At 38.5% G+C, this 15234-nt stretch overlaps 1 protein-coding gene across 5 annotated transcripts in view; it reads right to left on the bottom strand.

Annotated features, from left to right (window-relative positions):
* The window catches only part of DERA (deoxyribose-phosphate aldolase), a 132757-nt gene that overhangs the window by 4784 nt on the left and 112739 nt on the right, over positions 1-15234 (bottom strand). For all 5 annotated transcript variants that reach the window (XR_002825767.1, XR_002825770.1, XR_002825769.1 and 2 more), the window contains exons 7-8: positions 4508-4620; positions 565-714 (exon numbers count right to left, since the gene is read on the bottom strand). Coding sequence is in view for 1 of the 5 variants with exons in the window: in XM_023741598.1 (XP_023597366.1) it covers positions 565-714; positions 4508-4620 (263 nt within the window). In the remaining 4 variants the exon portion in view is untranslated. The remainder of the gene's footprint in view (positions 1-564; positions 715-4507; positions 4621-15234) is intronic.

Genomic DNA, 15234 nt, shown 5'->3' with positions numbered 1-15234 from the left:
GTTGGTAACCATTGTCATGGGGCAACATGTGTACTAACTGTTAAATGAGAAACTATTTTGTTCTGTAAGCCTTCGCCTAAAGTGAGAATAGCAGCACAACTGGAAGAGCGTAGTCGATGTCACTGAACTGTGCATGTAGAAATTTTTGAAATGGTGTATCTTTGGCTATGTATATTTTCACCAAAAAAAGAAAGGTCGAGAGGGGAGAGGGTTGACATGTTGTGGGGTTGGTTAACCAATGTCATAAAACAAGATGTGTACTACTGGTTCATGAGAAACTGTTTGTTCTGTAAGCCTTCACCTGAAGTACAATTAAAAAAAAAAAAAAAAAAAGTTCAACAAAGTTGAGTGTTGCTTCAAAATAAAAAAAAAAAAAAAAGAATCTCTACCCAACCCACTTCACGGGGGAGGTTTGCCTGGGAGAAGGCAGAGATTTGGGTATGGTGAAGTTTTCATCAATAGTTCTCAATTTATTATAACCCTACACAGCCTGATAGGTGATTTTCTATTTCTTTCTCGAAAACATTTGTTAATTTATTCCAAGGGCAACAGTTTGTTACTCACCTGCCTCTCAATGTCTGAAAGTAGAGAGCTGGCACCTATTCGAAAGAGTTCTGGTTTCAGCCACTCATTTCCCAGCTCTTCCTTTATAAGAGAGAGCCAAGCAAGGGAATCCTTGGCAGTGCGGATGCCTCCTGCTGGTTTAAACCCTACCTATAAAGGAAGGTGGGGAAAAGAACAATGCTTATTGTCATCAGATTGCTTTAAAAAACAGTGCTGAGTTTATACAGGGTCTCAATTCTCTCTCCTCTCTCTTTTTTTAAGAGTCTAGACTCTTCACATCATCCAGCAAAAAAGCTTAGATAACCAACTCACACCACAAAATAACTTTCTCAAGATTAATGGGAAGAATGTCACTGCTTCTGGGGAGACACTAATGAGGGTTAATAACCCTTATTAACATTTCACTTATTGGAAAGTCATAAACCTCAGCCATCTAGCATAGCTGTGAACCTGGGATAAACAAGAGAAGTGTCAGTAAATAGGAAAACAGGTATCACAAAAGCCCATTCATTCTACATTTCTACAAATAAGCCTTCATCTTTCAGCCTTCATCCGGAGGTTCAAAAGACACAAGGCCACGTTAAACAAACTGCCAGCAATCCAGCAAGGAGAGTTGACCCTTGTTTTAAACAACTTAACTGCAGAGACTTATTTTTTCTTAAGCTGTAGGTAGACAGAGTTCTATAAAACAGGCATACCAGTTACAAAAGCAAAGTAGAAAAGAGTGTAGGGGCTCTTCACACTTCAGTAGTTTTTGAGGGTTGACTGTAAAAAAGCAATAGTCAGACAATGTCAGATGTTTATAAATGATGTTTCTGGGTCCATAAAGAAAAGATCAACATGTTCCATATACAGTAAAACCCTGCTTATCTGGATTTACTTGTCTCAGGAGCTTGATTATCCAGTAGAGTACAGAACCTGTAGATGGGAGAAACTAAAACAGCATCCCATAGTTCAAGCACACTTTTTGTCACTCAGAGCTGCTGGTTTGATAGGTAACACTAGCAGGAAGTAACTGCTAACAGAATGATAGAGTAGGGAGACAATGAATGAGTGGTTCCATCAACAACTCAGGCTAGAAACCTGGTGATCCAAGCTAGCAACCTCATGGTTAACCTGGACTCCACCATTTCCCTCACCACACCAAAGCCAATGAACAGTCAAGTCCTGTCATTCCTTCCGCCTGAACTTCTATCTCTCTCACATGCATACTATCCTCTCCACTCTCACTTCTACTGCTTTAGTTTAGACCCTTGTCAGTTCTCACATGGGATATCAGCAAGTTTCTGAACTGGTTTCTCTGATTTAATCACATGTCACACAGCTGATGAGTACCACTGCACGGATTCTAACCACATCTGCCTATTACTCCAAAGCCTAAAACTGTGAGTCTGCAGAAGTGGGGGGAGGCTGGGGGGAGGGGGAGAGGAAGGAAAAGTGGGATAAGGTTATTTGTTGAGAAGAGGCCAAAAAAAAAAATCAATGAGCTGATATTAGCATAATGTTAATCACAGGAGCATTCCTGTTAATTAGGCAGTGCTGTATATAGATTCTTCGATATAGTTCAGTTTGTGCAGCAAGTCTGTTTGGCAATGTTTCCAAAGAGAGGTTCTAGTATAAGTTTATCCTTTTTTTTTTTTCCTTTTTAAGGAAAAGAATATAGAAAACATAAATCTGCAATGAAATCAGTTATGAAATATTAAACTTCTGCTTCTCAGGAGTGACACTAATCATGGTCTGGAAGGCGGCCCATCATATTTTAAAACATCCCTTAAATCAATGAGGTACAAACTTTACAATCCAAGGGTTGCCCAGGCACCTTGTCAACAACCCAAAAGGCTGCACCTGATTTGCAGATACATGCACGGATTCTCATTGTGTGAAATCAAACGTGATTAAAATGAATACATTTGACTCGTATCTATCTTTTCTTAGTAAAACTGGGAGGTACTCTATTAGCTGAAGAAAGAGTCAATACAATTAAAAATAAAGTATTGAAAGACAGGAAGTTGTCTCCCCTCTGTACTGGTCTGGAACACCCTTTGTATACCTCTGTTGAAATTCTCTGATTGTTGTTTAAGGGCTCTCATTTGTTCATTTTTATATCCCCAGCATTTAACACAAGGAGCCCTCGTGGCACAATGGTTAAGTGCTGGGCTGCTAACCAAAAGGTTGCTGGTTCGAATACACCTAGCGGCTCCTGGCAATCTACTCCCGTAAAGATTACAGCCTACAAAACCCTATGGGGCTGTTCAACTCTGTCACATGGGGTCACTATGAGTCGAAAATTGACTTGTCAGCAGCTAACAACAACAACAGCATTAAACAAAGGACCTGGTCCACAGCATCTACTCAATGTTAGCTAAGAACAAAACAGTCCTCAAAGTTGAGTTTTAATGCTGGCTGCATATCAGCATTACCTGTGCAGCTTATGACACATCAGATGACTGAGTACTACCCCCAGCCCCCAGCCCCAATCCAGGACCGCCAGGTGGGGGGCCCAGGCATCTGTAAGTATAAAAAGTTTCACATCTGATTTTTACACTCTTTGGCCAAGAATGAGACCCACCAGTTTCATGAGTGGTGGCAGTGTAAATCAGAGGACAAAAGATAGATTTCTCTTTTTTACAGCTTTTCTAAAAAACAAAAACAAACTTATCTGAATCACTGCAGAAAGGCTACTGGAGTAGAGGTTACTCAAGTTGGGTCAGCTTTCAAACATAGGTCACAACAGATATTTATCCTATTTGTATGTCTTTACGATATGAAATTATTTTGAAGGAGAAAATCCTGGGCGGAGTTCATTTTCTCTCAAAACCACTACATTCTAACAATGACTCCTATTTCAAAATATACTGAAGCTATAGTCACATATAAAGTCATCGTATCCTGCTGGTGAAGGATTAAAGGTTTTTTTAAGGTTTCCAGTCATCAAAGATCAAGAGATTGGTTTAAAAAAATGTCTTCTAAGGAAAGGTAGGTCTCATTTAAAACAAACAAACCACAAAAAACACATTACCTTTCTCTCCAATGATGTAAAAAAAAAATCCTTTGAGATAATCTGCAGCTAAACAAACAACTTGAAGTGAAAAGGAAAATCCAAACTCATTAAAAAAAAAAAACCTCATACACATTTTTCCTTTTAACTTCACGTTTTAAAAAAAATACGTATTATTTTCCGAAAAGCTGACAAAAGCTAGCATATACCCTCCTCAGCTTAACAGTCTTCCAAAGAGCACATCCAACTGCCATAAAACGCAAAAATGGATATTTAATTCAAGAGCTATATAACGTCTAGCTACCTTTTCCCTGCTGTTTCACAGCATTTCATTATTTTGTTTAATAAGTTCATCTCCTCGAGAATTTTCTCTTCACCTCATATTATTAAAAGTAATAAGTTTTTCTGGACCGGGGGTTTCCCAACAGAAAAACCAATTTATGTGTGTCCTTCAATAATGACAGGAAAAGATTATTTCCCATTATATTGCACACTTTTCATAACACCACCACAGCTTATCATTCAATAAATGTTACTCTGCAATTCTTTCCATTCCTCAAGGAAGTTTAATTTCTGCATTAACCTGGTTTTGCTGGCCAACGCCTTGCCAGAAAGCCTCTGTGTGGCAGCAGAATTAGTTCGTTAAAGAACCCATTTAGGAATCTCTTGTCAGTGACAAAACTGTCTTCGGTTAATAAAAGGACTAAAGTGAGTTTACACCTTGATCACACATACTTACTTCCACACTCACACTCACTTTCTGTTAATTGCACATTCTTCCTCCACGAATGTGTTCTTTTGTAATGAAAGGTAAATTAAATATTTATCTTAATAAAGGTAACTCGTTCACACCTTCTGCATATAAAGACAGTTATCGTGGCTGTAACTAGTATTATAAATGACATTATCTTTACTCTGAAGAAAGATCTGCTGACAGTAATATACCTTGTTTCCAGTTTCCCAGAAGAAATCTCTAATGGCCCGCAGCATTACTATAGCTACTGGGAAGGTGGCATTTACTGCTTCTTTCCCAGTAGAGGTCTTAATAAAATCTGATCCTAAAACAAAGGAAGAAAAACTCCATGTTAATTAAAAACTTACTTTTTACACTTTTGAGTTAGGGGAAGAAATGAATTGTTTAAATGCTTTTCCTGAACAACACAACTTTATTTTTCATTAATTATCTGAAAAACTAAAACTAAAAATTTCTCTTTACCAGGCTTAGGGGACACTAACATTCTGTTAAGGGTGATGGAAAAATCTGAGGATGGTTCATGATGAACATATTTAATGTCACTGAACTAACTGCACATGTAAAGATTGTAGAAATGGCAAACGTTTTATTACCCATATATTTACCACAATTAATCACAAACAAACAAAAAACCCTATTCAATCCCAAGTATGGCTTTGGCAATTGCTTGTTTCTGTTTTTCAAAATGGAAATTTATACTGTTTTTTCTGGTATAAAGGAAATGAAGGCTCATAAAAAAAGAAACAACATATATTTTAAAATCTCCCTTTAAAATAATTCCAGCCATGCTTTTTTTTTTTTTTCCCTCACCATAGGATGAATTAAATTAAGCACCAAACGGATTCTCACTGACCTCTGGGATGCTTGCCTCTCTATACTTCCACTAAAAAAAAAAAAAAAAAAGTTGTCATTGAGTTGATTCCAACTCACAGCCACCCTATAGGACAGAGTAGAACTCCCCCATAGGGTTTCCTAGGCTGTAATCTTAACGGAAGCAGACTGCCACGTCTTTCTCCTGCAGAGAGGCTGGTGGGTTTGAACCACTGACCTTTCGGGTAGCAGCCCAGCATTTAACTACTGCACCACCAGGGCTCCTTCTATACTTCCATACCACCAACTAAAATCAAGTTGGTTTATTTTATATATAACTGAGATGAATAAAAACATTTTTATGCCCTGTGCTTTATATTATATATCATACAAACCTGGAGTGCCTACTCATTTTCCCATGCTTGACAGGACGCAAACCAGTGCACAGTACGGTTTTGACAACACAAGAAGAATCACCATTGGCTGATTTCTACTGCCCTGTTCATTAACAAAAAACTTATGTCTTCCAACCAGATTAGGATTTTCATGAAAGAGACCATGCTATTTCATAACCTGCAAATATTTTAAACTTCCTGTCTTTTAAATATATCTTAAACCTATTGATGTAGTTTAACAGAAGAGCAAATGGAGTCAAAGAAATGATAATAACAGTTAAAGTTCATTGAGTGCTATGCACCAGTACAGCTGCAGGTGCTTTCCAAGCATTAACTCAGTTAATCTTCACAACAGCCGAATGAGTTAAGAACTAATGTGATCTTCATTTTTAAAGAGGAAGTTGAGGTACAGAGAAGTTAAATAATATGTGTGAGATCACATAGTAAGGGATTGTTGTGTGATGTCGGGTCGATTCCAACTCACAGCGACCCTATGCGAAGAGTAGAACTGCCCACAGGGTATCCCAGACTGTAATCTTTATGAGAGCAGATCACCAGGTGTTTTCTCCCTCGGAACGGCTGGTAGGTTTGAACCTCAGACGTTTCAGTTATCAGCCAAGCGCTTAATTGTTGCCAAGCACTTAACTGTCGCGCCACCAGGAGGTAGAATTCTAACCAAAGCAATCTAGTTTAACCACAATGCTATCGTGTCTCTAAGAAACTTACGTAGGGTCACATAGTCAGACGGCCAAGAAGAGAATCCATCTCTCACGTGGTTACCCAGCCCCCAAATACTCAAAGTGTGGACCGTGGACCACCAGCATGGGCACCACCCTGGGAGCATGTTAGAAATGCAGTCTTTCAGGCCCTACACTTGGCCAACCAGGATGCACATGAACAAGATTTCCAGGTGATTTGTGTGTAAATTAATATGTGAATCTGTGACCCATGTCTAAGCCCACGGAATCTGTGGACCACACCTAAGGCTAGTCTCTGAGATTCTCCCAAGGATATTGAAAGAACTGGACAATAGAAGTGGGAGAAAGAAGTAGCCCAAACTTTCCACTCCAGCTGCAGTTGGAAAGGTTATTTCCACAACTATTTTGTATACCGAAAGATTCAAGTTGACAAACTTTCACTAATCACACTGTGTACAAGGCACTAGGAAAAATATAAAAACAAATAATTCAAAACCCTCATCGTCAAACTCCAGAGTGGCCATCTAAGATGCATCAATTTGTCCCAACCCATCTCGAGCAAAGGAGAATGAAGAACACCAAAGACACAAGGAAAATATTAGTCCAAGGGACAAAATGGCCACAGAAACCAGAGACTCCATCAGTCTGAGGCCATAACTAGATGGTACCCGGGTGCCACCAATGACCGCCCTGACAGAGAACACAACAGAGTCCCTGACGGAGCAGGAGAAAAGTGTGGTGCAGAACTCAAATTCACATAAAAAGACCAGACTTAATGGTCTGACTGAGACCGGAGGAACCCTCAAAGACATTGTCCCCGGACGCTCTGTTAACCCAGAACTAAAACCATTCCCGAAGTCAACTCTTCAGACAACGATTAGGCTGGACTATAAAACAAAAAATAATACTCGCGAAGAGTGTGCTTCTGAGTACAAGCAGATACGCAAGACTACATGGCCAGCTCCTGTCCGGAGGCAGGATGAGAAGGCAGAAAGGGACAGGAGCTGGTTGGATGGACATGGGAAACCCAGGGTGGAAAGGAAAAGTGTGCTGTCACATCACAGGGATTGCAACTAGTGTCACACAATAATACGTGTATAAATTTTTGTATGAGGAATTAACTTGAGCTGTAAACTTTCACCGAAAGCACAATAAAAAAAAGTACACACTCTAGAGCATGTGCAGAGGAGACAGGTACTGTGGGTGATCACCTGATGAGCTAGAAGTAGGAGGTCTAGTTTCTAGCTCTGTCTCTGACACTAACCTTGCAAATTCTATCTCCTTAAAATACGCCTGAGAATTCTTACACAAGGGATCAGAAGAGAATCCATGCAAAAGCACTTTGCAAACTGTCAAGAGCTATACAAATATAAATGGGGCAAGGACCTAGGTAGCTGCAATATGTGTAAATACCACGGGAACTCTGATGTATCAAGGCAGGTCACCAAAGGCCTTGTCTTTGGGCCAATAGGCCCACTGGGAGAAATGGAGACATGCTGAGTGCTTACTATGTGCCAGATGCTGTTCTAGATGCTGGGAATAGACCAATAAATAAAACAGACAAAATTCCAGCACTTGTAAACAGATTTCTAGAGGGAAAAGACAAGAAAACTTAAATACCAGGCGGAAATAAAGGCTGTGCGGAAAATAATGTAATGTAACAAAATAGAGAGTGATGGAGTTCAGGAGGGATGGTTAGATTTAAATAAAGTCATCAAGACAGCATTTATGATGAGTGACATTCAAACCCATGAATGAAAGAAATCTAGAGAAAGAACATTTCAAGCGCAGGAAATAGCAAGTGCAAAGGTCCTGAAGTCGCCATGCACTAACCTAATGAATGAATGAACGGATCTACAGGACCTACAACACAGAAATAAGATTAGCAAAGAGGAGAGATTAAAGTTTCCACACAAATGTAAGATGGTGAGGGGACATTCCAAAGAATTCACAATAAGACCAAATGTGTTTACACAAGGGATCAGAAGAGACATTGCCTTCTGATTCACTAGGGCTTTTGGGTATGACATTTTAGATCATCTAAATTCTTTTAAGCGTTTCAGAAGAGAAGAATATTAAGGTAAGTGACAAGGTTACACTTTGAGGTCTAAAATAAATAAATAAATAAAAGGTATGTTTATCAGGAGGGGCCAGTCCCTGGAGAAGGACATCATGCTCGGTAAAGTAAAGGGTCAGCGCGAAAAGGAAGAGAAGACCCTCAACGAGATGGATTGACCCAGTAGCTGCAACAGTGGGCTCAAGCTTAACAACGATCATGATGGTGCAGGACCGGGCAGTGTTTCGTTCCGTTGTTCATGGGGTCGCTATGAGTCAGAACCGACTCCCTGGCTCCGAGCAACAACAACATGTCCACTTAAAGATCAAACCATCTAAAGTTAATCAAAATAACCATACTCTTTTGGAAGAGTCTGGAGGCAGCCTAAGAGTGAAGACTCTTTTCCTAATGCATTTGGGAAGAGCAGAGGTGAAAGTATCCCAGGGGTAACAACAGCACCCCACACATTATTTGTATCCTTGTCTGTTCCCTTTTCTGGACTGTGATTGTAAGCAGCTTTCAGGGAAGGTATCGATCTTTCTTACTCACTTTTGTATCCCCAGAGCATGACACACACTAGAAGCTCAACAAACATTTGCTGGTTGGAGGGATACATGGAAGGATGGATGGACAGCCACAGCTACCAAGAAACAGGAAACTGTTTCTGACCTCTGACTATGAGTCGGAATCGACTCGACTGCAATGGGTTTTTTTGTTTTTGGTTAACTGACTCACGGGGAAGGGAAGAGAGTTTCATTTTAGCTTAAGTAACAAAACTAAGCACGTGGCTCAGAACAAAATATCTATTTACTTTTAAATAAACCTTGTATTTTAGAACAAATTTAGATTTACAGAAAAATTGCAAAAATAGTAGAAAGAATTCCCAAATATTCTGTATCCATTTTCCCCAATTAATAATACCTTACATTAGTATGGCACATTTGTTACAATCAGTGAGCCAACAGTGACATGTTATTATTAACTAAAGTCTGTACTTTATTCACATGTCTATAGTTTTATCCAACTGCCCAGTCCCATCCAGGATATCACAATACACTCCACCTCTGTCTTCATACAGCCTTCTCTTCCATGTGTGTCTAATCTCCCTCTGCCTCACTCTTACAAGGACACTTGTGATAGCATTTAGGCCCATGCAGATAATCAGAATTCTCTCATTTCAAGATACTGAAAGTCATGATGGGCTCAAGCATAGCAACGATTGTGAGGATGGCACAGGACCGGGCAGTGTTTCACTCTGTTGTACATACGGTTGCTATGAGTCGGAATTGACTCAAAGGCACCTAAAAACAACAACAATAATTTAAAGTCACATCTGCAGAGACTCTTTTTCCAAATAAGGTATCATTCACAGGTTCCAGAGATTAGGACCTGGACATATCTTTGGGAACAATTATCAGCCTACCCCATTTCCTAATCTGGACACCTTTGATTTCCTTTTTCTGTTTTACTGCACTAGATAGGACTTGTTGAACAGGAGTAGTGAAGGAGGATATCTTTGCCTTTGTCCCAATCTTGAGGGGAAAGTGTCTAGTTTCTCATTAATTATGTTAGCTGGAGTTGGCTGTAATTTTTTTTTTTTTTTCTTTTTGGGTAGGTGTTCTTTATCAAGTTGAGAAGGTTCTCTATTCCTACTCCACTGGAATTTGTCAAGTGCCTTTTCTGCATCAATTGTTATAATCATATGGTTTTTCTTTAGCTTGTTGATGTGGCGGGTTACATTTTGTTGAACCAGCTCTGCATGCCTGGAACAAATCTCACTTGATCACAATGTATAACTCCGTTTTTATACATTGTTGGGTTTGCTAATACTTTTTTGAGGATTCTTGCATCTATGTTCATGAGAGATATTTGTTTTCCTTTCTTGTAATATCTTTATTTGGTTTATGTATTACAGTCCTGGTGGCCTCATAAAATGAATGTTTCCTCTGCTTCTATTTTCAGGAAGAGATTGTGGAGAATTAGTATCATTTCCTCCTTAAATGTTTGGTAGAATTCACCAGTGAAACAATCTAGGTCTGGTGCTTTCTTTTTTGGAAAGTTGTGATTATTGACTGAATTCATTTAATAAATATAAACTTATTCAGATTATGTATTTCTCCTTGCGTGAGTTTTGGTAGTTGGTGTCTTTCAAGGAATTGGTCCATTTCATTTATCAGCTTTGTGGCACACAGTTGTTCATACCCACTGCCGTCGAGTTGACTCCGATTCATGGTGGACCCATGGGTTACAAAGTAGAACTATTCCATAGGATTTTCTTGGCTATACTATTTATGGAAGCAGACTGCCAGGCCTTTCTTCTGTGGTGCTGGTAGGCGGGTTCAAACCACCAATCCTTCAGTTGGTAGCTGAGCGCAAACAATTTGCGACACCTAGGGACCTCATAGCTGTTCACACGATTTCTTTCACTGTCCATGGGAACAGTAATTATGACCACTCTTTCATTTCTGATAATTAGTAATTTGTGTCTTCTTTTATTCTTGGTTAGCTGGGCTACATACAGGTTTATGAATTTTATTAATCTTTTCAAAAAACCAGCTTTCATTTTCTCTAGATGTTTTCCTGTTTTCAATTTCATTGATTTCTGCTCTAATTTTTTTATCAGATCTGTTAGATCTTCTGTTTTTTAAATTTTATTGTGTTTTAGGTGAAAAGTTTACTGCACAAATTAGTTTCATTCAAAAATTTATAAACAAACTTTTTTGTGACATTGGTTGCAATCCTCTTTTGCAACCAACGTGTCGGCACTCTCCGCTTTTCCCTTTCCACCCTGGGTTCTCTGTGTATGTTCGTCCAGTTTTCCTGTCCCTTCCTGCCTTCTTGACTTTGCTTTTGGGCAAGTGTTGCCCAATTGGTCTCATATACTTGATTGAACTATGGAGCACGTTCCTCACATGTGTTATTGTTTGTTTTATAGGCCTGTCTAATCTTTGGCTGAAAGGTAGACTTTAGGAATGACTTCAGTTCTGAGTTAGCAGGGTATCTGGGGGCCGTAGTCTCGGGGGTTCCTCTAGGTTCTGTCAGACCAGTGAGTCTGGTCTTCTTTTGTGAATTTGAATTTTGTTCTATACTTTTCTCCCTCTGTCTGGAACCCTATATTGTGATCCCTGCCAGAGTAGTTGCTGGTGGTAGCCGGGCTCCATCTAGCCGTGCTGGGCTCAGGCTGATGGAGGCTATGGTTCATGTGGTCCATCAGTCCTTTGGATTAATGTTTTCCTAGTGTCTTTGGTTTCTTCATTCTCCTTTGCTCCAAATGTGATGGGACGGACCAGCAGATGTATCTTAGACGGCCACTTGCAAGCTTTGAAGACCCCAGACACTACTCACCAAAGTGAGATGTGGAACATTTTCTTTATGACCTATGTTATGCCAATTCACCTAGACATCCTCCGAGACCATGGTCCCCAGCCTTCAGCCCTAGTAGCTCAGTCCCTCCAGGTGTTTGATGTGTCTAGGAAGTGTCTATGAGTTTGCCTAGTTTTATTTTCTCTATTATTTTCCTATTTCAATTTCATCTCTAATTTTTATTATTTATTTTATTCTGTTTCCTTTAAAATTAAATTGCTCATCTTTCTCTACTTTCTTAAGGTCGAAGATTAGATTATTGATTTTAGATCTTTACTCTTTTTAATATGAATCTAATACTATAAATTTCCCTCTAAGAACTGCTTTCACTGCATCCCACAAATTTTGATAAATTGTATTCTAATTTTCATTTAGATCAAAATATGTTTTAATTTCTCTTGAGACATCTTCTTTAGCCCATGTGTTATTTAGGATTGTGTTGTTTAATCTCCAAACATTTGAGAATTTTTCAGCTATCTTTTTTTACAGATTTCTAGTTTAATTCTAACATACTTTGTATATTTTCGATTCTTTTAAAATTTGCTAAGGTATGTTTTATAAACCAGAATGTGTTGAAGTCTCCAACTATAAAAGTGAGTTTGTCTATTTCTCCTTGAAGTTCTATCACTTTTTGCCTTTGATACTTTGACTTTTTGTTGTTAGGTGTCTTGCTGGAGAAGTGACCTCCTTATCCTTATGTACAAAGTCTGCCTTGTCTGAAATAAATAACTATTCCGCCTTTCTTTTGATTACTATTATCCTGGTACATATTTCTCTATTCCTTTACTTTTAAACTGAGTCTTTATATTTAAAGTAGGTTTCTCATAGACAACTATGCTTTCATCTACTTTGAGTCTCTTTCAACGAGACCATTAACAATTATATTCTGTCTGATTTAGTTAGTTTAATATCTACCTTGTTTAGAACTTTTCTATTCTTGTATTCTTTCCTGTTTTTATACCTTCTCTGGTTGTGAGCATTTTATATGATTCCATTTTTTTCTCCTCTCAGCGTACTCAACATATCACTTATACTTCTTTTATAAATATTTATAGTGGTTGCCCTAAAGTGTGCAATATTTATTTTTAACTAATCTAGGTGTACTTTCAAATAACACTATGGCACTACACGAGTACTGAGGGTATTTTATAAGAAAGCACTCCCAATTCCTCCCTCTCATCTCTTATAACATTGCTGTCATTCATTTAACTTATCCATATACATAATCGCCCAAGACACTGTTACTATTATTACTGTAAACAGTCATCTTTTAGATCAATTAAGAATACAAAAAATAAAAGATTTGATTTCACCTTCATTAATTCCTTCTTTGACATTCTTCCTTTCTTATGTAGATCTGAAATTTCTGATCTATATCATTTTCCTCCTCTCTGAAGAACTTATCTTTTAACATTTCTTGCACGGCAGTTCTGCTAACTATGAAGTCCTTCCATGTTTGTTTGTCTGAGAAAGTATTTCCCCTTCATTTTTGGAAGGATAATTTCACTGGATATAGAATTCTGGTTGGGAGGTTTTTTTCTTTCAACACTTTAAGTATTTGATCCCACTCTCTTCTTGCTGGCATGGTTTATGATGAGAAGTCCATTGTAATTCTTTATTTTTCTATAGTTAAGCATTTTCTTTCTCTGGTTGGTTTCAAGATTTTTCTGTTTATCTTTGGTTTTCTGCAGTTTGAATATAATATGTGTAGATGTAGTTTTTTTTTTTAAATGTTTAGCCTGCTTGGCATTTTCTGGTCTTCCTAGATCTGTGGTTTGGTGGCTGTCAATGATTTTGGAATGTCTTGGCCATTATTACTGGAAACATTTCTTCTGCTTTGTTTTCTCTTTCTTCTTCTAGTATTCCAATTATGTGTGTTACAACTTTAGAAATTGTTCCACAGTTCTTGAATGTTCTTTTCTAGTTTTTCTGTAAATTCTTTTTTCTCTTTAAATTTCAGTTTGGAAAGTTTCTGTTGACCTGTCTGCAAACTCCCTCATTCTCTCCTTGGCCTTACCAGTCTACAGATAAGCCCATCAAACACATTCTTTGTTTCTGTTACAGTGTTTTTGATTTCTAGCATTTCTTTCTGAATCTTTCTTAGAGTTTCCATCTCTCTGGATATATTACCCTTTTTTTTTTTTTTTTAAATAATATTTTACTGTGTTTTCAGTGAAGGTTTACATAGCACTTTAGGCTCACATTCCACAATTTCTACACAAATTTTTCGGTGCTAGTGGTTACGTTCTTCACAATGCGTGAACATTATTTCCATTTTGTTGTTCTGTTTCCATCAATCTAGTTTCCCTGCCCCCTTACGTTCTCTTCTTTGTTTCAAAGTAACCGTTGACTGTGTGGTCTTATAGACAATCTTTTTTTTTTAGGGCACACAGTACTCACAGGTGATATTCTTTATTTGGTGAACCAATCTGTTATTTACCTAAAAGGTGACCACTAGGGCTAGTCTCAGTTGAAAGTTTAAAGAGTATCTCAAGGTAACAGTCTCAAGGAGTCCTCCAGTCTCAACTGGTCCAGTAAGTCTGGTTTTTTGTTTTGTTTTGTTTTTCTTTTAGGAATTTTAAGTTCTGTTCCACATTTTTCTACCAGGGTCCATCAGAACGGATGGTAGTGATAGCCAGGCACCATCTAGTTCTTACCCATCATTCTTGCATGTTACATACTTTTTCCATGACAGCCCTCCTTAGCATATTAATCATGATATTCTAAATACTCTGTCTGATAATTACAACATATGTCACAGCTGCATCTGGTCATAATGCTTGCTCTTTAAACTGTTTTTTGTCTTTTAGCGTATCTCGTGATATTTTTATTGGAAGCCGAACAGGATATATTAGGTAATAGGAACTTAAAAAACAGGCCTTTGGTGTGAGGTTTTATGTTAATCTGCTAAGAGTTGGGCTGTTTAATGTTTGCTGTTGGTGCTAGCATCTTCTAATTACTCCAGAATCCTCGTTTTTATCTCCTCTGTTGACTCTAGGCTTCCCTAAATACTCCTTCTCGAAGATCATCTGGCCTTACAGCTCTTTCAGCTGTAACAGTTAGTATAGTGATAATGTGTGGGGGAGGGGAAGTGTTCTATAACCTTGTGATTAGATCTCAGTCTCTCAGTGCCTATGTGCCTGGGCTAAACTGTCACAAGTGTTTCTTAGCACCAGCCCCCACCCTTTTTGGTAATACAGAAAGACTAGACAGAGGGGGGTTGAAATGGGATAAATGCCCTTCTCCCAGGTGGAATAGGACTCTGATTAAGTCATTTCCCCTGGAGAATAGGTCTTTGTTATGAAGAATGCTCTAGGCATATTTCAAAATGATTACTCTTCCACTCCCTCTGCCAGAACCACAAAGGGATTTTTCTCAGCTCTTCACTGTGAAAATCTTGTGGGGTTCCTGGAGGCAAAATCACAAAAGTGTGGGGGCCACATTCAGCCTCAAGTAACTTGTCAAAATTATCATTTGCTTCTAGCAGTTTATGGCTCTAGCAGCTTCTGCTCCAGGTAAGCAGATCTGGGTTTACCTGTCTCTCCAGACTTCAGGTAGCAGTTTACCCTGAGACCCCAGTACTTTGATGGGTCCAG

This window comes from Trichechus manatus, unplaced genomic scaffold (genome assembly GCF_000243295.1).
Source record: "Trichechus manatus latirostris isolate Lorelei unplaced genomic scaffold, TriManLat1.0 scaffold00184, whole genome shotgun sequence".
In the NCBI taxonomy this organism is placed as follows: domain Eukaryota; kingdom Metazoa; phylum Chordata; class Mammalia; order Sirenia; family Trichechidae; genus Trichechus; species Trichechus manatus.
Note: the sequence above shows the minus strand (reverse complement) of the source record. Positions and strands in the feature narration are given on the sequence as shown.